The 23,760-nt window shown below is 41.7% G+C and overlaps 1 protein-coding gene across 2 annotated transcripts in view; it reads right to left on the bottom strand.

Moving 5' to 3' along the window:
- Positions 1-12,671: 12,671 nt before the first annotated feature.
- Positions 12,672-23,760, bottom strand: part of AP1S3 (adaptor related protein complex 1 subunit sigma 3) — a 59,072-nt gene continuing 47,983 nt past the window's right edge. Inside the window, exons 5-6 of one of the 2 annotated variants that reach the window (XM_084640067.1) lie at positions 14,880-14,977; positions 12,672-13,071 (exon numbers count right to left, since the gene is read on the bottom strand). In XM_084640067.1, coding sequence (XP_084496193.1) covers positions 12,939-13,071; positions 14,880-14,977 — 231 coding nt within the window. In that variant the 3' untranslated portion in view covers positions 12,672-12,938. The remainder of the gene's footprint in view (positions 13,072-14,879; positions 14,978-23,760) is intronic. The other variant, XM_084640068.1, reaches the window with a different exon arrangement.

Here is a 23,760-nt window from a genome sequence, read left to right as displayed (position 1 = left end):
GGCGACTGATTATACATCCCTTGCAAGGGTTGCCAACTTTCTAATAGCAGAAAACTGAACACCCTTGCCCCGCCCCCTGCCCCCACTCACTCCATCCCGCCGCCCTCCATCACTCACTCTCCCCCACCCTCACTCATGTGCTCATTTTCACCAGGCTGGGGTAGGGGGTTGGGGTCCAGGAGGGGTTGAGGGCTCAGGATGGAGGGTGTGGACTCTGGGGTTGGGCTGGGACCATGGGGTTTGGAGTGCAGGAGGGGGCTTAGGGCTGGGACAGACTTTGGGTGCAGGGGGGGAGCTCCGGGATGGAGCAGGGGATTGGGATGCAGGCGGAGGTGAGGGGTGCTGACTCCAGGTAGTGCTTATGTTAGGCTGCTCCTGGGAAGCGGTCAGCATGTCCCTCCGGCTCCTAGGTGGAGGTGTGGCCAGGAGGCGCCGTAAGCTGCCCCCACCTGAAGGCACTGTCCCCACAGCTCCCATTGGCCATGGTTCCCAGCCAATGGGAGCTGCAGAGTCGGCACTCGGGGTGGGGCAGCGCGCAGAGCAGCTGTGGCCGCCCCTATGCCTTGAAGTCAGAGGGACATGCCGATCACTTCCCAGGAGCTGCACGGAGCTGCGTAGGCTGCCTGCATTGACTGGACTTTTAATGGCCTGGTCAGTGGTGGTGACTGGAGCTGCCAGGGACCCTTTTCAACTGCTCAAGTTTGTTTTCATTAATGCCACTAACCCACTGTGACACACGGACCCCCTTCATGCTAATCGTGCAGGGCACAGGGGGAACATAGGGTTTAATATAGGCATAATTGTTCATTGAAGCATGGCATAGAAGGTCTCTACCAGAAGCCAGTAGCTCACTCATTGTCATAACTGTTGTGAAATGTCTGTATGGATAATATTTAAGAAGTCATGGCTCTACACTGAAAATTATGTTTTTAAGGTCTTGGAATTAAGGCAGGTGACATACCTCAGACATGTTCCTTTCTGGCAGAAGATAGCAGCCACATCTCCCTGGGCTTGTGTACATATACAGTGCTGCAGTGGCATTCTTCTGTTTGTGTTGGTACTCTGTCTCCCTGAGAGGCAGTAGATATGTCAAGAGGAGAAGCTCTCCTGGCAACATAGCTCTCTCTACACTGGAGGTTAGGGCTGTATAACTACATCTCTCTGGGGTATGGAAAAGCATGCTAAAGGCAGGTGGTATTGAGGTGCCTCACAACCTTGGGTATCCCTGGAAGGCATCACACCTGCCAGTAGTGTTGGGATTGATCACATAAGCCTGGGCTGTAGACATATGTCCACATTGATTCGCACTTCTTTAGAGATAGTTGGAAACCAGAATTTATATTCCATGGGCATTTCCAAAATTCAATTTAAAAATCATTCTAAGTCAGAACAAAAAAAGCCAAAATTTCAAAATTTTCTGCAGAACAGAAATTTCCCTACCACCCCCAAAAATGGAACCAACAAAACGTTTAATTGGAATAACTTCAATTAATTTAATTTAGACTTTCATGTTACATGTTTAAATGTTATAGTATTGTATAAAATAGAATTTTAAAATATCTTTAATATAAAAATCAAAACAATCAAAATGATAAAGTGGAAAAAAACAGACTTTCTGCCATTGAAAATTTCATCAAAATTGATGAAACATGATCCAGCAAAATGTTTAGACAAAGCCGTGTCTTTCCCTGGGAAATTGTTCCGCTGAAATCAATTTTTGACCAGTTTTTGTTCTTTGTATTATAGCAGAGATGTTAAGCTTTCATGGGTGAATACCCACTTCGTCGAATGCATGCATGTCTATAAGGTGCCACAGGACTCTTTGCCACTTTTACAGATCCCAATTGACATGGCTACCCTCCTGATACTTAGCAGAGAGTTTGTATTTTATCAGTTACATTATTTTTATTTAAACCATACGTGACAGAACAGCAACATGAGCCTGCTGTAGGCTCATGACGCCCTGCTCTCTGGCGTGCTGGCCCCCACCTTCCAAAATGGAGGGTGATCTTTGATCTCTGCAGCCACATCCCACATTCTTACACTCTGACAGCTGCTCTGTGGGGTTGCAGAATCAGCTCTAGAACTGGCTGGAACATTTTTGTTGAAAGTTTTCAACTGGAAAATGCTTTTTCTGTAAAACTGATTTTTTTGTTGCTGCAGTCAAAAAAGCAAACGGGATGTCAGGAATCATTAAAAAATGGATAGAGAATAAGACAGAGAATATCTTATTGCCCTTATATAAATCCATGGTACACCCACATCTTAAATACTGCGTACAGATGTGGTCTCCTCATATCAAAAAAGATATACTGGCATTAGAAAAGGTTCAGAGAAGGGCTGAAATGATTAGGGATTTGGAACGGGTTCCATATGAGGAGAGATTAAAGAGACTAGGACTTTTCAGCTTGGATAAGAGGCGAGTAAGGCGGGATATGATAGAGGTATATAAAATCATGAGTGGTGAGGAGAAAGTGAATAGGGAACAGTTATTTACTTGTTCCCATAATATAAGAACTAGGGGCCACCAAATGAAATTAATGGGTAGCAGGTTTAAAACAAATAAAAGGAAGTTCTTCTTCACACAGTGCACAGTTAACCTGTGAAACTCCTTGCCTGAGGAGGTGGTGAAGGCTAGGACTGTAACAGGGTTTAAAAGAGAACTAGATAAATTCACGGAGGTTAAGTCCATTAATGGCTATTAGCCAGGATGGGTAAGGAATGGTGTCCCTAGCCTCTGTTTGTCAGAGGGTGGAGATGGATGGCAGGAGAGAGATCACTTGATCATTACCTGTTAGGTTCACCCCTCCCACTTCCCGCCCCCTGACTGCCCCCCTCAGAATCCCCAACCCATCCAACCCCCCTTGCTCCTTGTCCCCTGACTGCCCCATCCCGGAACTCCCTTCCCCTAACCGCTCCCCTGGGACCCCACCCCCTAATCAACCCTCCCCTCTAAAGCCGCTTTCGGAATGCAGCCCTGTGAACATGGGCGGAGGACTCAGGGGGAGCAGAGGCAGCCACACAGCCAGAGAGAAGGGGCAGTTTCCCCTTCAAAGCGCCACTCCTCTCTGGCCAGCTGCGCAGCCACCCGGTGCTCCTCCTGAGTCCTTTGGCCCATGTTCTCCGCGCTCCCGCCACCCACACATCAGGCTGTAGATGAGCCTCCCTCCCTGCCCCCGCAGTGCAGCCCTCTCCCCGCCCCAGCGGGGGGTGCGCCGGTGTTGAGCTGCCTGAGTGCCTGGCCCTGGGACTCCCTGTTGTTGGGGGGGCCCGTGCCAGGGCACCCTGTGTTTACTGGTAAATCTGCCACTGAGCCTCATTGCTCGGCTGAAGCCAGCCATGCTGCCACGCTGCCTGGCAGGAGCTGGCAGCCCCACCACGCAGAGCGCTGGTGGCATGGCGAGCTGAGGCTGCGGGGGAGGGAGAACAGTGGGGAAGGGGCCAGGGGTAGCCTCCTTGGCCCAGAGCTCAAGGGCCGGGCAGGATGGTACCACAGGCCGGATGTGGCCCGCAGGCCATAGTTTGCCCACCTCTACTCTAATAGCACCAGGCCTGTGTCTATGGGATCCTTAGGGTACATATTTATTTGCCCAATGCACCCTGCAGTTGTCATTAGTGCAATATGTATCAAAGTGCTTGTGAATCTCGTCAATTTAGTAAATTTGGTCACAAAAAAAATCCACTAAAAATATAATTTAATACATATAAGTCACCAAAAAGGTCATCAGCCTTCATTACTCAGGCAAAAATCCCACTGAAGGTAAAATCAGGATAACTGCAGCCACAACTCTCAAGGAAATATGCAAAGAGAACAGAAGTGATATAGGTTAATAAGCTACCTCCAGACAAGCAGGAATCTACTGGTACTTAAAATACTTGTTCACCAATATTGCAAGATGCTCTACATCAAACTTAATAGATAGTATGTGAGCATGTTCAGTACCTTTAACATTTCTCACAGAAATATGAAATCCATAAACCTAACATAGAATTGGGAATAGAAGGGAGAATTATTTGAGATCACAATGGAGCTGACAAAGGCTACAATTCTCTGCCATTTATTATTGACATTTCTCCATACTGTTTTTGGCTGCAAATGATTTTGGCTGCCTTTGAAAATGATTGACTTGTTGCTTTAAAAAAAAATAATTTAAAATCAGGGAAATACAAAAGTGTGACAGTTCTCGGAGGCTGCGAACAACCATAAATTATTTCTGTGATGTTTTATCATTTTGAAAACTCAGTTATTGATTAGACTTAATATCACTCAATCTAGAAAAGCTCATTTGAGCTAGATGAAACAGACAGGTTGCACTCCACATTATCCATCAAAAGTCAAAATGCAAATCAATCAATATTATTCCCCCAAACTAGCTGCAAGATAGATGAAAACTAATAATATATCTGCAGGTTGAAGAAAGAAATTGCCTTAGACCTCCAAACTGTACTCCAGATAGTCCCTGATGGATGAAAAGTAGTGTGTTAATGATAGACAGCTCTGCTTTAGCTAGAAGTCTTCTAAAATCCCTACTTTGCTTCTCTGTCGGGTGAAAGGGTCTTGACTGGCAGGTATAGTACATATAATTAGGGGAAAGTACTGTGATTATCCATTACACTACAGTAATACATTGTTCTTCAGCCTGCTCTCTCACTTGCAGATCACACACAGTACCCACCAGTATTAGAGACCAGCATAGTGCCCGCCCTAGTCACAAGGATTCTGCTTTGGAATGCTCCAGCAGGAATGATTTGGAATCCCCCCTTAGACTACCAGTTAGTCTCTATGGGCATGTACTAGAAGTTGAGATAATGGTTGGACAAATTGAATCCTACCAGTGCTTACTGACTGGACTGAACACCCTCCCATAGGGTAAAGGCAACCAATGGAAGGAGAGAGCATTTGTGTTCTTTCACAGGCATTGCTGAGCTCTTCCTTGCCCTCCCTTTCTGAGGAAGTCGGAAACATACACTTTGACTGTAGACACACAGTGGTGCAGACAGTAGGAAAGATTGTCAGGATGGACAGATGTTGGAGTGATCTTTGCTAGTTCTGCTATTGATACACTGATCACGAGGGGATTTGGCAAAAGCTTTCCGCCTGAAACAACAGTCTTTCCCATACAAGGGGAAGAAGGGGGAGAGAGAGGAAGGAAAAAGAAGTTTCCATCTTCCTTAGAATTTGGAAAGGATCAAAACTTTTTACCTAATTATAGTATATAACTGGGGGAAGGTCATCAGAGATGATAGGGGATGGATTCTTGACTGGCTAGTTGCTCACCACAGCAGCAGTAGGTGAGTATGTTAGCCTCCCTCAGGCTAAACATAAAGCCAGAGGAAAGGGCAGAGGGGAACAATATATGGTTTTGCTCTCAAACAAGAGAATTTCATGAAACTTTGAAAGTTTTTACAGAGATTGTCATTTCCGCAGTAACACAAAAGAAATATACAACGTGGTTTAGAAAACGTTAGACATATGCTATTTTCCCAGTCTAATAAAATGTGCTCAAAAAAACTGTTTATGTCAAGGGATCCTCAGAGACAGCAAAAAGAAAAGGAGTACTTGTGGTTCAGCTGTAGCTCACGAAAGCTTATGCTCAAATAAATTAGTTAGTCTCTAAGGTGCCACAAGTACTCCTTTTCTTTTTGCGGATACAGACTAACACGGCTGCTACTCTGAAACCTGTCAGAGACAACAGAAGGTTTGTCATAAAGCTAAGTGCCAGAGTGTTGGTCTGATGATTCATTTTCAAGAGGGTATGAATTCTTAAAGCAAACAGACACACAGTTGAATCTCATTCTCCAAATCTGCAGTGTTCCTACTTCTGTGATTTCCCCCATGACACATTCAAAAATGAGCATCAGACTCAAAAAGCATAAAACTTCTCAGGCAATGGGTGCCTAAATTCCAGGAGCCAGAATCCACCATTATGTTTTGGTGGAAGTAAACAAGTTTTCAATAGGATTCAGCTAGACTCTTTATTTAATTTAACTAGACTAACTCAAAGGGCCCTTACTCATGGTGAGTAGTACCTTAATTCACAAAAGGTTCCACTGACTTCAGTGAAGCCACCCATGGTGAGTAAGGGTAGCAGAGGCTGACCAAAGATGATACAGTGCTAGACCCTTGTCTTCTCTTGGCTCCACACCTAAACTCCTTCGACTGTTCTCGAACAAATACTGCAATCACTCACACCTGCTCCATTAATTAATATTAGATATGTCTGCAATCAGATCTGCCTTTATGCACCTCTGAAAAGCATAGTTATGCTTGCATTTGTGAGGCTGGACCACCAAGTGGTAATGGGATGATGGTATTCTGCCATCCTCCAAATTGGGCAAATCTCTGCATCTTTATCTCCTGCACTTGTGCAATGAGGGATCCCTTAGAAGGAACAATATTCATCCAAAAATGTGTGTTTTTAACCCAAGACAAAAATGATTCATTAGCTACTGTCTAAAAATCGATCGGGTGGCAAGTCACTGCCAGCCTTACCTGGAATAAGCTTTGCATATGTGCCTGCATAGATGAGTATGTCAGTAGGGAGCTATCTGTGGTTTTCTATTGCTATGTCTTACAGTTATACCAAAGAGCCAGATACTAAATCTAGCACTCCAAGATCTTGTTTTGAGGACTAAAGGGATTACTCATCCATGCATGGAGATTTTCTCCATCTGTTGCAGATGTAATATTGATGAGTTGCTTAATTGTATTTAACTGCTTCAGGATATCATGCGATAAACACCCCAACAGAGTGGAAATTGCTTATTTTTAATTAGGGTAATCACAACCATAAATGGTGCAGGGGACTTTGTGTTGTGCTATAAACAAACCTTGGTATTGCATTATAATTAGCCAACTTTTTGCATTTTAAGTTAAGCGCTATAGCAGCTAATCAAACTCACCCTCTCTCTGGAAAGGCTCAATTTGCTCATTTTTTTCATGGGCAGATAAGATGTTCTTTCCCCTCCACCCTACCTCTGCTCTGCTGGCATGATTTATAAGATGGCACAATACTGGCTGGATTTTGAGCAGAGGTGATTCTCTTTGCTAACGAGGCCATGGTACAATTTCCCTTCCCTTCTCTTTTTAACAATATTGTGAAGGCTGGCAATCCCTTAGTTTCCTTTTCTATGCAAATTCATGAACTCTGTGCAATTCATGTGCTCTAGTCACTGACTGTCAGAACTTTATTTGAGATGTTTGCAATTGTGTCGTCTAGATGACAGCTACCAAAGGGATTTTAAACACTTAACCTTCACTCCCAATTTTTGGAGACTTGGAAGCAGGGCTTGGAACTAGCTGGTACAATGGAAAAAAAGGGAGACGATCTTGCCTTGCACATGAAACATGTATACACTGAGGTTGAGATAGAAGCAGATGGCAGACCTATTGAAAGTCCCTGCGTAAAGATAGAAGGGGTTAAAAAAAAGGGTGAAGTCATGGTAAGTGACTACTATAGAACACGTAACCAGGAAGAAGAGGTGAATGAGGGTTTTTTTAAAAACAACTAACAAGATCATTAAAAAAAAACAAACCACAGGACTTGGTGGTGATGGGAGATTTTGACTAATGATACATCTGCTGGGAAAATAATCCATCTGAAACCAGATTATCCAACAAGTTCTTGGAATGCATTGGACACAGCTTTTTATTACAGAAGGTGGAGAAAGTGACTAGGGGAGAGGCTATTCTGGATTGGATTCTGACAAATAGGATGGAACTAGCTGAGAATCTGAAGGCAGAGTGGGTGAAAGTGATCATGAAATGATAGGAGGAAAAAACAGCAGAATAAAGACAAAGCACTTCAAGACCTTTAGCAAACTCAGCAAATTGGTAGGTAAGATTCCATGGGAAGCAAGTCTAAGAGAAAAGAGTTCAGGACAGCTGGCAATTTTTTAAAGAAACATTATTAAGGGTACAAGAGCAAACTATCCCAGTGTATAGGAAAGATATGAAATATGGTAAGAGGCCACCCTGGCTTAACCAGGAGATCTTCAATTCCCTGAAACTAAAAAAATACAAAAAGTGGAAACTAGGTCAAATTACAAAGGATGAATATTAAAAAAAAACACAACACAAGCATGTAGGGACAAAATTAGAAAGACCAAAGCACAAAATGAGATTAAATTAGTGAGGAATATAAAGGGTAAAAAGAAAGCATTTTGCAAATATATGAGAAGCAAGAGGAAGACCATGGACAGGCTAGGCCCATTACTCAATAAGGAAGGAAAGACAATAACAGCAAACGCAGCAATGGCCAAAGTGTTGAATGCAATTTTTGTTTCAGTTTTCACCAGAGAACGGTTAGCATTGAGTATACAATTAACATAGTGATCATCAGTGTAAATGAGGTAGGATCTGAAGCTCAAATAGGAAAACAACAAGTTAAGAATTACTTAGACAAGCTAAATATCTTCAAATTGGCAGGGCCTGATGAAATACATCCTAGGTTACTTAAGGAACTGGCTGAAGAGATTGTAGTACCTATCTATAAAAAGAGAATAAGGATAACGCAGGGAATTACAGACCAGTCAGCTTTAGTACCCAGAAAGATAATGGAGCAAATAAGCAATTTGTAAGCACCTAGAAGATAAAGTAATAAGTAACAATCAACATGGATTGGTCAAAAACAAATCACGACAAAAACAACTTAATATCCTTCTTTGACAGGGTAACAAGCCATTGTGGATACGTGGAAAGCAATCTATGTGATATCTCTCAACTTTAGTAAGGCTTTTAATATTGTCTCACATGACAGTCTCAGACAAATTGGAGAAATACAGCGTAGATGAATCTACTGTAAGATGGGTGAACAAGTGGCTGGAAAACCATGCTCAGAAAGTAGTAATCAATGGTTCATAATCAAGATTAGAAGTGGGTTCCTGCAGGAAGAATGGGTCAGTAAGCCTTCAAGAAGGCCAACACTAAAGGTATGGGAGGGTTACTTCAAGTTAGCAAGTGGGAGACCAGCTGTAGCACTCACCTCAGGTTTTATATGATACAGCTTCCTATTTTTATTGGTTTCTATGTTCAACACGATGTGACTTTTCAGGCATGTGCTTCTGTGATTGACTCCTGACCCTTCGCCATGTAAAAAATGTGGTCTATTCCTTATCATCAGACACAGTTATCCTCCTATTTAAGTTTTAAATTGATTTGTTAGTTTCCTGAATCTGTGCAATACCTCCTTAACATGTTCTTTTAACTATTGAAATTAGTTTAGAAATTTAGAATCAAGTCATCCAACTACCATTTCTAGCCTATTCTTATTAACTTCTTGGTGCCAGATTTTGTAGCTCTTGCCTAAGTTGAACTGACTTCAAATGGGACTATTCACATGAGTAATTACTGCTCAGTTGGAATAAAGATTACAGAATTTGGACTTGAGTAATTCTATTGGAAAACTGTCCACCATTGACCTTTGTGTGGTGAATATTATACAAGGCTGGGAGACAATGACTTTGTGAAGTGTTTTAGAAGAGTGAAATAGTAACTTAAAAGTTTGAGACAAAGCATGTAGAACACAGACTTCATCATCACCTTCTCCTCCTCCTCCCTCCCACCCCATATCCCCTGGCTTCTTGACCTTGACTGAGACAACACACTGGTGACATTTCTTTCAAAAAACTAAGCAGCAACGCTCAATTTTCAAGCCTGTGCAGAGCGTTTAGTAGCCAGAGACGGAACAGATTATGGCATGTACATATTACAACATTCTTCAGCAACTTTCTACACCTCAATGCAAACAACTTTTTGCAAAGAGACAGTACCATCTGCTTGGTTCCGTCTAATGCTTGGCAGCTCACCCAGTATCAAGACACAGCAGGTTCTCTGTTATAACAGAAAATTAAGCCATAAATTCACTCAAGTCGTTTGAAATAAACAAACACTCATGCTCTGCAGACACAGCAAACATGTTTACTGTTTCGGAAATGAGATTTTGGGTCGCTATGTTTGTCTCTATTATGCTGTATGGAGGAGAGACAGAAGCAGCACATCATGTGACCCCCACCTGCCAAGCCCCAGTCTAGCACAAGCAGTGGGGATTCAGCAGCTGTTCGGACACCAAGCGGCAGATGGGTCGCCAGATCTTATTTACAATGAAAAGGCACATGGACCAAAACGTTGGGTTTGTTTTTCTTCCAATTTCACCCCAAAGTTTGTCATGTTTCAAGAGTGCATTTGTTTGGGCACCGACCCCTTGTTTCATTACAAAAATAATCAATTTCTCAATAGTCAACAGCTTGGGAATTCAAGTCAGAACAAATCAGTTGGAATTTTTGAGAAGAAGGATAGTCTAGTGGTTTGGGTGGAACCTAGGATTTGGGTGTTGTGAGGGTGGATACATTAAAGATTGTGAGGTGCTCAGACATTATGGTAAGGTACTTGTATGGCACTCATTACCTAAGTTCATTCATCATCAGTGTATGGCACTCATTACCTAAGAGTATCTTCATCATCATCACCATAAAAAAACCCTCTCACACACACCACACAAGCCCCCATCCATCTGCACACACACTTTGCAGGAAAGTAAAGTTTGTGGGGCACAAGATTGCCCAAAAACTAAACAGTGAATGTTTAAGAGAAACTTTGTGGTGGAATGTTCACTCTTGTGCTTCAGAATTTTCTAGAGTTGCATGATTCTCTGACAACATTCCTGTGCATCATAAGGTTATTGCCTTCAGATCATTCTAGTTCTGAAGCATAATGAATTTTAATGTGGCAGATTTTACCCGTCTAATTAAAAATGATGATAACCTCACATCATAGGTTTCACATTTTCAAAGCGTCTCCCTAAACAAAACATGAGATGAAAGAGTCCAGGTTTGCCTATTCAGAGCACTTTCCATTGATGTGCTGTACAGTGAAAGGCATTAAGGGTATAACATAAACATTGAGAAATCTGTCATCTATATTGAAAGGCCAGGCTCCCCAGGGCTCACTGTTAACAGCATTGAAAGAAATAGCTTCACCTGGAATCACATTTTAATTCATCTTGGTGAACAATTTGGACTGGAAACTCTCTGCTTCAGATTTGGATAACATGCCACTTATTAAACAAAACAGAAATGAAATCAGCCATTCATTATTGCCAGGTTCACATTTCTAGGCCCCAACTGTGACTCTAATACACGGCACTGCTGATAGCTAAATATCAAGGATCAACAATTTTTAAATGTAGTTACTTTTAATTTCCTCAGGCAGTCTTACATAACTTCCACTATCAACTCTTTGGTGTGTTCCTATTTTATGCATAGTTTCAGCTGACTAACACACAGCTAGTTCAAATAACTAGTTGCACATTGTCTATTTTCCTAATTTTTCCAGCACCCTTTTTTCTGTCTATGATACTTATCTGACTCCCCAACACCACAGTATCTGAGAGCCTCACAATCTAATGTATTTATCCTCATAACACTCCTGTGTAGTAAAGCAGTGCAATTATGCCCATTTTACAGATAGGAGACCTGAGATACAAAGAGGCTAAGTGACTTGGCCAGCGTCATACATGGATGTTTGTGGCAGAGCAGAAATTTAACTCTCAGCTCTCACAGCCCAGGCTAGTGCTCTAACCACTGGATGGCACTTCCTCTCTGATCCAGAGATCTAGATTCCTCACAAAGTATAAACACACACAAATTAGAATGGTAAATTTAATGCAAAACTTCAACTCATTTTTTTAAGTTAGAGATTTTTCAGTTTTTAGACTCTCCCACAGGAACCAGAGAGCTACTCTACTCCTCAAAATCATGAGGCCCTTTGCTACTTAAATCCACTTGAGGGAAGAAAGGCAGTAAAAAGGCAACTGCCCATTCTCCAGTGGCTGCCAGATTCATTCAGGCCTTCTGCGGCCCCACAAAATGCTGATAGAGACCAATTTAAAGAGGGGGGAGTTTCAAAAACATTCAGCAGTGACCGAACTCTGCTCCTGTTGAATAAAGGCTTTACCAGTAATTTCAACAGCAGCAGAGTTATGCTACCTAGAACTCTCTTAAAAACTCCACTCTAAAAACTGATGTTAATAAAGATAGAAATTGAGACGTCAGATCATTAAGGTGAGGAAATTAGAGTCTAAATGTTACTGCCTCCTTTGTGGTGCATATAAATATTGAGAACAGCTGGGGATCTGTCTTACACAGGCAGCAATATATGGGCGGAGCTGGATAAAAGGAGGATTGAGAGGCAGGCTATTTTTCTTTTCATTGCATTTGTAGGTTTAGTTGAGATTCTTGATATTATTATTTCAATGCTTCTCTTCCTTTCCCCTCCTCTCCCCCCGCCCTTCCCCAATTTAATCATAAGGGCCAGATATTTTAGCTCTGACTTCCAGTTTTGCACATGCTTTTTGATACACAGTCACCCATAAACTGGGAAGTTTCATGAACAGATACCAATCTGCATGCACAAGCATGGGTACATTTGTCAAATAAATACTCATAACCATATAGTCATTCTATCTGTGCAGTCACAGGCACATAAAAGCCACCAGAAGGCTAGGTGTGTACAATTGCCCCTTAATATATGCTCTGTTAGATTAAACAAATAGTGTGCAAATATAAAGCTAGGTGGATGTGCAGTTCTTCATAATTTGCTTTTATTGGACTCATATTTGAAACCCAGCTGGATGTATCTTTCCATTTTAGCTAAATACCAAAACATTTTGATTTGCAAAATTATATTAATAGCTACTGCAAGAAGCTAGGCAAACAGTGATGGATGACAGTTTTAGTTCCCTGTCCTTTATTCCCCCTTAGAAGAAGTGCGTATGGAACAGCAGTGAATACTGTGCATCGCATTTTAGAGAGCTGATCCTATTACTTTGTGGCTGTGTTGCAGTTGCAGCCTCTCTTGAGATCTGCCAGGGGAGCTGAGATTTATCAGGAAAGCGATCATGCCGAACATCCAGCAGCTTGCAGTCAACTTGTTTACCATATTAGCTGCTGTCCAGTACTTCTGGATTAGGAGACCTTGAATGCTGCCACTGTTCATCACATACGAGAAGACGACGTGTGTGAAACAAGATGCTTCTGTGATTTTGCATTTGTCTGCAGGGAACATCTATGTTTCTATTAAAAACATTGAAGGACAGATTTAAAAAAACAGATTGTGCCTGCAGCAATTTTATACTAGATTGATTCTAACAAGCTACTGGTGTTTAATTATTAAGGTGTTGAGGGTGACTCATGCAAGCAGAGTTCTCTTAACTAATACTTCCAAAAAAGACTAGTGCAGGGCAAGAGCCTATTGTCTATTCTCTGATGCCTTTGACAGAGGAGCTGTTTACATTCCTATCTATGCAGCAATACTCCCCTGCTTGTGAGCAAGTCAACAGCCCCAAGATATTAAAGTGGAAAGAAGTTTATGCATTTCATTCTTCATCTTGCAGTTTGCTGCAGGCACATGGAGTGTCAGTTGGGTTCTATGTGGTCAAGCTGCTGTGAGTTATAGCAGGGAGGCAGATATTAGGAGGAATTAATTGATGCCTAGAAGGAGAGTTGTAAAATGCAGAAGCTCTTTCACACGTTAAAGGAACAGTAGCAATTTGAAATCTAGTCAATTTCTAAAAGTGAATTAACTGTAGCATCCGGTGCTGTATCTGCCCCTGAATTCCCCTATTAGTTTTTGAGGTTTTACCACCACCACCTGTTTAGAATACATTTTTTCCTTTCACCATCACTGTGCAACAGAATCACACAGTGGAAACTGACTAGAATGAAACAAATGTTACATCGTGATGAATTCACAGAGTAACCAAACTGGAAAGATAAAGAATTGTTTTCCCCTAATAGCTTTAAATTCGAGCAATACTAAGTAGCAAAATTTCAGACAGAAGAGGGGCAGCATGAATTTTTAAATACACACACACACACAGGACCCCCCTGCCCCCATGAGTCACTGAGCATCTGGCAACTTGAAACAACACCAACTGGAGTTGTATAGCCCAGCAGCTCTCAGGATTAGTCCCAAGTTTAAGGGGATAGTTTCCTTTTACTACAGGCTGGAGTAGTCTCTGGAATGTCCATATCCCACCTGTGAGAATGTTGTGTTATTATTATTGTTATTCAAGAAAGTGGTATTTTAAGTGTCTCCTTCCGCCTCATACTTGACAAGGAGCTAAGACAGTCATCCACTATGTCAGGAACTTGCCATATTTAGCTTTGGGCCTGAGTGACTTTAGTTGGCCCAATGTTTAATGAAAGTTAGCATTGCTAAGAGAAGTTTGAATCAGCTTTTAGGTGTGTAGGCAAAAGATGATTAGAACAGTCACTCACTTGCCCTTCACTCTGCCCCCCACTTCTTAGACTACTTTTCCAATGTCAGGTTTCAGAGTAACAGCCGTGTTAGTCTGTATTCGCAAAAAGAAAAGGAGTACTTGTGGCACCTTAGAGACTAACCAATTTATTAGAGCATAAGTGAGCTGTAGCTCACGAAAGCTTATGCTCTAATAAATTGGTTAGTCTCTAAGGTGCCACAAGTACTCCTTTTCTTTTTCCAATGTCATAATTAATTAATTGCCATGAGAATGTGTAAAAGTGAATGAGTGATGATGCTGATTGGGTAATTATATTGAAACAATCAATACACTCATGTCTGGGATCTAAGCAGAAGTTTGCCTACCAGGTCCTTATGTTACCTTTTTGCATCTGATTTTTGAGACACATCTGTTTTAATAGCAAGGACTCAGTTTATGACACGTATGTACCAAACTGGAATCTTCAGTGTGAATCTCAGACTGTGAGGTCATTAATCCATAATGAGCTATCGCCAACATGCTGGAACCCCTAACTGGGGCTCAGTAGAGGAGTCCCTGATTCCTACAAAAGATGCCAACCATGCAGAGTAGGGGAAGGGGTCTTTCTCTCGCAACAAATACCTGAAATTGTATCCTGCTCTCCTCTTCCTTGGACTGGCCACCCACAGGGAGAAAGTTGAAGGACTCTGACCATCAGCTGAGACAAGCCTGAAATGCAACTAAGACAGAGGACAGATCAAGCCCACTGCATGCAAAAGCACAAGCTACATCTTATAATTGATGAAGATACTGGTAACCATTTACTTGTTCCAAGAGCCAAGACCAGCCACGTGAACTATAGATTTTTAGACAGTGTGAACATCCTGTAGGATAACTCAAGGATGCTTGAATCATGCCAATGCCCACAATTGTAAGAGTGTGTGTGTGTGTCTGTTACTTACTGTTCCACAATTTAGACACTAACCCCTAAATCTGTTGTTAAAACAGTATAAGATCTTTGGACCAGGGTTGCTCTAGAGCTGCTAGAAGTCTGGGATTTTAGAAATCATTCTGACAGGTTTCAGAGTAACAGCCGTGTTAGTCTGTATTCGCAAAAAGAAAAGGAGTACTTGTGGCACCTTAGAGACTAACCAATTTATTTGAGCATAAGCTTTCGTGAGCTACAGCTCACTTCATCGAATGCATACTAATGTAGCTCACGAAAGCTTATGCTCAAATAAATTGGTTAGTCTCTAAGGTGCCACAAGTACTCCTTTTCTTTTTGAGAAATCATTATGTGTCTGTGCTAATCCGCCAGAAGGATACAGGCATTGTGTTAAAGTGGGGAGGGAAATATATGAAACAAATCAAGCTTAATGTAATCTTTGCAAACAGTGAAGCGTAACAGGGGAAAAACAGCCAAAGAGGAAGATACCAAGAAATTATTTGGAGCGATGTACTTCCTTAAAACTAAAGCAAGTAACACCTTTGGCTGCTGACAAACACTGAACTAAATAGCGTACATGAAAGGAAACAGATTCTCCCCTTCTCCTTATTGTAAGTTGTTAAAATAATAGTTTTGTTTAATTTACTCATTGTTTGATCCTGTTATTAAGTACAGTAATTGGTGAACCCGATAAATCGAATCATTGGACCTACTGACTGTCTCAATATAACCTCAGTTTGACCAGTGTATTGTAATTTAAGTTAGGAAAACTAGACTTGAACTTACCTAATGACGTTTTACTTAAGACTTTTTATATAACTCCTTGCTTAAATCTTTTAATAAAAATGTAAGAGTAACTACAAACTGGTTTATTTCTCAAAATTTTAACTCAGACAAAGTAACCTATGTAGGAGAAAAAGCTAAAATAGTTAAAAATCATTCCTGAGTCCATCCTCTATTTTAATTACGTAAAATAACACCTTATTATTCCTACAGTTGAGCATGCATAAAAATCAGATCTGGTAACCATCTTTATTATGCTAATAGTAGCTCCTTCATTTTTAATTGTTACTTTTATGCATAAAGGTGTCGAGATGTGTTCTATACAATTACTGTGTGACATCTGGGAAAGGGTTAATCCGCTCTTGGTGGTTGCTAGGCAATAGAGGTCTGCTCATGTGGTATGTTCTGCCAATGAGAGGCTATTCTGGTGATGTAATGTTCCTATCGCTTACGGGGAGAGTTTTATGAAAAAACTCGTTCTGCCATGGAATTAGATTTCCAGCCTGTTCATGTAGTTATGTTTAGCTACTAAAAGCCGTTATTTTTTAATTGCCTTTGAAACTGTTGAACATTCGACTCAAAAATGACCAAAATCTATTTAAGTCATATTATTATGTTTGAAAAAAATGACAGAGAGCACCCCCAATAACCATTTTTGGACAACTAAAAGGATTTCAGCGACATCTAGAATTTCGTTATTAATGCACCTTGAGTTATGACTCTCAAAATAATAATAGTAGAGATGGACCAAAGCAAATCCCCAGATACGAACCTCTCAAACCTTTGGAAATGAACCTTTGGATCTGGATTCAAACTTAATAGCTGGCCCTCCCCTCCCTGGGAATAGGGCATATAATCACTTATTTTATAGATGCCTGAGTAAGGGTGGTCACATCGGGTCAATAATAAGCAGAACCAAAAACCTGGATTTGGACACAGTGTGGGGGGTGCTGCACATCACAAAAGAAACGGAAGTGCCTAGGGTTTTCCCAGCTATAAGGCACCCCTCTCCTCAGAATTCACTATATCTTGTTTATCCACCCAGGAACCAAATGCTACCTTTGTGAGAGAGCAGCCTTACTATTAGGTCTTGATTCATCAATAGCCAATGTTTCTTGCCAAATTCTTATTTCCTCATCTTATTCAGAGAACTATTCATATTCATTTGGAGTGTGTTCTTTGCTTAATGTGAGCATAGGTGCTGGAACTAGGGGTACTGGGGGTGCTGTAGCACCCCCAGCTTGAAGTGGTTTCCATCATGTACAAGGTTTACAGTTTGGTTCAATGGCTCTTAGGACCCCCACTATACATATTGTTCCAGCAACCCTGAATGTGAGTGTCCTCAAATGACAGCTGAAGAATTCCACAATAACTATTCTGGCAAATGCTGGCCAGATCTAGAAAGATGCTGAACACTCACAATACCCTTGACTCAGTATCTCTCATAATTATTTGTTTGCTGTTATTTGCCAGCTAAGATGGCATCAACTTAAGGAAGATCATTTGGCTATCAAGAGGTCTTCCTCCAGCAAAGAATCCTAAAGCAGACTGGGAGCACTGAAGTTCACTGCCTTGAACTTACTGGGACGAAGTACAAGCTTGAGTGAAAGTACGTGATTGCTCTGAGACAAGTCTTTTAATTTGGTTCTTGCGATTTTCATTAAGGGGTAGATAATGCATTTGGTTTTCTTTCAGTCTGTTAATGCTTACCCTTTACTGGACTGGTCTTTACTCTCTGGAGCTTATGATAAGACAAACGAACAAGCCATTTTGGCAACAGTACTGGGATTTACAGTTCTCACAAATTGGTTTGCTCTCAAAAGAGAAAATTAAAATCTTTTAGGAGAAGGTGGCTGTACTGATAAAAGGTCAAGAGAACAGCAACAATAAAGAAGAGATTATGTTATATTAAAATAAATGTAAGAAATAATTTGCTAACTGGCCTTTTCTTGATTTTCAAAACAAACCTGGTTTGGTTTAAAACAGTTGGCTCTCCAGCTATTGTTGGGATAGCTTACTCAGCGTGACGTGAAGGAAATAGGATCCTTTGGCCTTTGAAGAGAGGTAGAAGAAGCTTTCAATCTACTGTCAGCTCAATTTCTTGGGCTACAAAATGGATCAGGAAGGCCCTGGAAGGGTCATGAAACACACCAGGGATGAGAGATAAGCTGTGAGGAGATAGCAGCATTTGTGGAACAAGGCGTAGTGACCTCCAATATTCAGATCATCAAGAAGAAAGAGGTGCAGCTCTTAACTAGGGGATCTCACACTTCCCAGCTTCTGCAGGCTGAGTTAATTGCACACACCGGGGCCCTCTTGCATTCCAACATTCCATCCCACAAGCTTCCCATGTGCACCCTCCCATCCTTCTCTAGTTCAGGGACTCCCTGAAACTTCAGCTTTGCCCTCCCTTGTGTCTGGAGTTGTTTATCCTCATTTCCCCCTCCACTACATGCCAGGGTCCCCCATTCCAATAGCTCTGCGTATATCCCCATTCCTAGTCCCCCCAGCTCCATGTCCTCCATTCCCTTCCCCCTCCCTTGTTGAGACTTTGTATACCCCTACCTCCATACCAGGTTCCCCCATCAAGGGTTCTGTGTCTCCCCCTGCCCCGCTCCATCCCTCTACCCATTCCAGGGTCCTGCATTCCCCCCACATGGCAGATGCTCTATGAACCCAGTTATTCACCTCCCCCCATCCTAGGGGCTCTGTCTGCCCCTCCACTTCCCTCCCCCATACCAGGATCCCCCATTTTGCTCCCTCCATGCCAGGAGTTTTGTGCATGCCCCTTCCCCCCATTATTCTTTCCATCTGGGAGACGTGTTATTCAGGGAGTCAGCACTTTCAGCTCTGTTGGGATAGTAGGCAGGAATACTAGATAAGGGTGTTATGTTGGAAGGCATTTAATGGGTGTCTTAAGTTTTGGTGCCACTAAAGACCTGGTGAGGATTTACACACACACACACACACACACACACACACCTTTCCCCCGAGTCAATAGGGTTTTGATCATTATGCCTAGAACATTCCCTGAAATTCTGGAATGGAATGGCTGTGACATTCAAATTCAATGCATTACATACGGACAAACATCTCTAGCTGAATGTAAGGCCTTCACAAGCTCAGCCAATTATGGGGCCTCATCAAGCTGGCGAGTCCCCTCAGAAACCATGCCAGGAGCTGCTTTCACTTGAAGCTCATGCACCATAACAAGGTGAGAGAGAAACTGATGAAGTGCTAAGTGTCAGCATCCACGGAGCAGGCCTGGGGAAGAAAGGGCCAGGGGAAGAGGAACAATGAAACACTTTAGAACTGGGCAGGGAGGATTCTAAAGGGCTATTATCTTCCTTCAGTGATTGGCTTTTGTAGTATAAGCACATTTGGCTGAGAACTAATGCTAACAGGAAATGGGCCCTAGCCTTGAAATTTGCCTAACTTTCCTCACAGGCTGCTGGAGTTGGCAATCAGGATTTTAGGTCAGGTCTGCTACAGATAAAGGCCCAGTGTAGATTTAGATCTAGTTCAAAGTCTGTGGGATGTTTGGCTGCAGGGTCTGAGTTTGGACTCATCTTTACCTGTAAGCCACAGGAAAGGCAAGTGCATAAGCCCTTTAAAGGAATGGCCAAATATAACACCTCTGATTGATCTCTCTCAGTGCAGCTGAAAGAAACAAAGACAAATTTAAAATGCCTCCTCTCCAAAAAAGAACATGAAGTGCCCAGGAGTTCATTCTGAGACTTTTTCATGGAGTTTTTAAGCATAAACATGAGCTCTGACTCAGTGACTAACTAAAGGAAATGAGTCATGAAAAAAGTGTGCTTAGTAAAAAAATCTGAGTGTCCGACTCTTTTAGCCAGTTTGAGTGAAAGCCTAAGCGGCTGGATAGTATTTATATTGTATTTGCTGAAGAGAGCTAATGAAATAAGCTTGGAACCTGATAACTATACATTTCATCTTTAAAAAGCTATGTCTCATTATACAATACTGTGGCTCTCTGACTCTTATCCTTTATTCCACAGGGGAAATAGTCTTCTATTTTTGTCTGTGGCATTTCCAACATCTGCATGCGGCATACACACGTGGACTGACAGTCCTCTGTATAAGGCAGATGTTTTGTTTTTGTTTTGTTTTTTTGTCTCTAAGCCCATAGATATTCAAAATTCCAGCAAAGGGAGATCAGGAACAGCTATATAATCATATAGCATCTCAGTCTATTAAGTTAATCATAGATTGATACATCAATAGTGTAAAAGTGACGGAAATGCATAGTTATTCAAGGCTACAGGAATTGGGCTATTCACGTGCCCAATTTATTCATTTATGCTCACTCTAGCCTACAGTTGGATAACCATGATTATCAATCTGTTATTTCAATAATCAATCTAGGTTTCTATGAGCTCACAGTAGAATATCCCTGGAATCCCAACAGCCTGAATAAAGATCTCCTTTCAACATAAGGTGGTCCAGCACATTCCATTTCAAACTCCTCTCAGATGATGGCCTTCTAATCTTCTGCTGCCCTCCTGTATACCTGTCCCAGCAGGCACTGGATTGGAGCAGAATCTCCCTCCACTTCTTATTTTAAAAGGGAAACATTAACATGCAAAATCTAAAAGCCAAAACATTTCAGGAGTGTTTTATGACACATACTTATCATTTTTGCACCAGCTGTACATTCTGAACATATTTAATCCCGTATATCCCAGCATGCTTTTCAAGTGCGGCCAGCATTTATCAATATTAGAATTTTACATGACTAGTAAGCGATTACTACCTAGAATTAAGCCATTTCTGCTAAAAAGGAATCAAGTTCAGATTTTTCACATGGACTTGAACCTAGAAGACAGGCATCTAGTGGTGGCAAGAAGAGAGGCACCCTATTCATTTGAAAATTCAGAATTAACTGTTGCTGTAAGAGAAACCAACTCATGCATGTAATGCCCTCAGACTGTGGCTTCATGTTTTTCCTCACTAGAATTCTAACTACATCCATGAACATTCATCTAAAGCACAAACACATAGTGAAATGAATGTAACACGGACCATGCTACGCTGTGTGGGAAACACCCTGAGGTGCCAGTCAGCCCTGATCATTTCCTAGCCTCAGCTCACACTCTGCTACAGAACATTTGCACCCTTATATATATGGAATTATCACTTGTGTTGCCACAGATCCAGAGGGTACCTCAGGGCTACAATCACACTGAAAGCATTGGGATTACAATAATTGTCATTCCACAAGAGACCGCTAGACTGTTGGGTCTGAGATCCTGCCTTTAGCAGTAATCTATAGAGGAAACATCAGAATAGGAAACCTACATACTTCTTGTCACACTGTGTGATGTTACACCATGTGTGGATGCAAGGAGGGAAATTCCTTACTTACCCTATGAGGAGAACACATATATTCCCAGGAGCATGAGAATAAGTGTCATTTGTAACTAAAACCTAGCTAGTATAACTGTAGGTGCTATTCATAGTCATATAAAAAAATACAAGCAATAAAAACTGTATGATCTAGCCTTAAGTATTCTGCAAATAATTAATAATGATATATTAAACCTAACATCTGTGGCATTAGAAGAAATCCCCTTGCTGAGTGGGTAGATATCAACTGCTGTATAAAAGAGGCAATGGAGGCAATAAATCCAGGCAGCATCTCCGAGATGAACAGGACCTGATTTAAAATGAAGGGCCAAAGGTGAGCAAAGAATTTAGAATATTTGACTAAATGACAGGTTGTACTTTGATGATCCCTTAAGAGATGATAAAATTCACAGATATGGTGAAGTTTGGGATAGAGGGAAAAGCAGATTTGTCTGTGCTCATGAGTTTCTTTCTTACATATATATGCTTCCCCAACTTCAAAACAGGGCTACAGTCATGATGTCACTGCCCTGTATCCTCCTCGCCCCATGCTACATACAACCACAGCTCAGACTGAGTGAAGAATCAAGGCCATTTTCTATAGACTACCAGTCCTATAGCTGGTCTTCCATGTCCACTTAACCTTTGCTTCGTCAGCTGATACAAACTATAAGGTTACCAATTAATACCAACTTTAGGCGGTAATTCTTACCTTTCCCTTGGGAATTAGGTTGAGATTTACTCTCTTTTCACATATAAACCATTAAACAACCATCGGAGGGTTAACAACTTTTGGCTACTACTGACCTAGGCTGGACCTGTAAACAAATAGCTGAAAGTTTGTGTATCTCTTTACTAATGCCCAGGTTGTTCCAGTCCCTCATGATAATGTTTTGTTTCTCTCTTCAAAGGCCTTTTTTTTATTTTTTAAAGTTTTTCCAGAAAATAGTCTAGACCTGTGGTTCTCAAAGCCGGTCCGCTGCTTATTCGGAAAGCCCCTGGCAGGCTGGACCGGTTTGTTTACCTGCTGCGTCCGCAGGTTCGGCCGATCGCAGCTCCCACTGGCCGCGGTTCGCCACTCCAGGCCAATGGGGGCTGCGGGAAGGGCGGCCAGCACGTCCCTCGGCCCGCGCAGCTTCCCGCAGCCCCCATTGGCCTAGAGCGGCGAACCGTGGCCAGTGGGAGACGCGATCGGCCGAACCTGCGGATGGAGCAGGTAAACAAACCGGTCCGGCCCACCAGGGGCTTTCCCTGCACAAGTGGCGGACCAGCTTAGAGAACCACTGGTCTAGAGAATTGCTGGAACAGCAGTTAATGTAAAACTAAACTAGGGCTACATCTCATTTAGAAAAAAAATAGATGTGGTTGGGAAAAACTGAGACAGTTCTCTTGGAATTTTCCATTTAATTTTTTTTCCTGACCAGCCCTAGCGAATGCAAGTCAGTACAGATATGATCACGACGGGAATTTATATTCACCTCAGCTCTTGTCATCCACCACACTGTTCTTCATCTTACTATCCTTCTCTGAAGCTCTTTTATTCTCATGGCTTGCATAACTTGCATAACAGTCTGACTGGACATCCCTCCTAGCTTTTGGTTCCATAGAAGACCTCTTGTTGATGTCTTTATCTAGCTGCAGCTCAATCTCATAACAGACCTCCCCTGGCCAATTACTCCAGGTGGCTCTTAATAAGTTTACAATTTTCCCTATGTCAACAACTCTTCAGTAAGACCTTTTAAATAGATATGATACTTGAATTTACAAAATATATTTCCTTTGAGTGTCTCCTTGATGCTAGGCTTCAGGGAGATTGTGCTTTTTAAGTTTTAAAATCTTTTCCCACTATTGATACTGTTCATTTTTATATCTAATATGTTTCTTACTCAGTCTTTAATGCCCCCCTTTTCCATTTTCTTTAATGTTTTAACTTCAATTTGCCCTGAAAAGTCACTTTGTAAAATTATGTTTTTGGACTCTATATAAAATTTGCCCCATTTGCAAGTAAAAAAAGTTAGCTTATTTGCATTCCCCTGCCAGTCCAATCAATTCACGGTCACACTGGACTCTTTCTATCTGACATGTCACAGATTTGCCAACCCTGCTGGTTTTATAGCAAGTCTCACAATATTTGGTGTTTGTGAAATTTGGCATCATACAATTACACCAAAATCTCAGCTTCCATTTAAAAAAAAGTTCCAGCTCTCATGGTTGCTGGGGGTGGGGAGGTGGGAGACAAAAAAAGAACACCTTGAAAATACACTCCCAAAAGTCTCAGAAGCCAGAAGGCAAATAAACTCCAAGAGTGAAATTTGACTTCAATTATTTCACCCAAATGTCTTATTTTTAAAATATTGGGGCTTGGTGGTTGTGCTGGCTCATGATTTTTGAACACTTGGGCTTCAATACGGCTGTCATTAATAATAA

This window comes from Lepidochelys olivacea, assembly GCF_965140295.1.
Source record: "Lepidochelys olivacea isolate rLepOli2 genome assembly, chromosome: 9".
Taxonomy (NCBI): Eukaryota; Metazoa; Chordata; order Testudines; family Cheloniidae; genus Lepidochelys; species Lepidochelys olivacea.
Note: the sequence above shows the minus strand (reverse complement) of the source record. Positions and strands in the feature narration are given on the sequence as shown.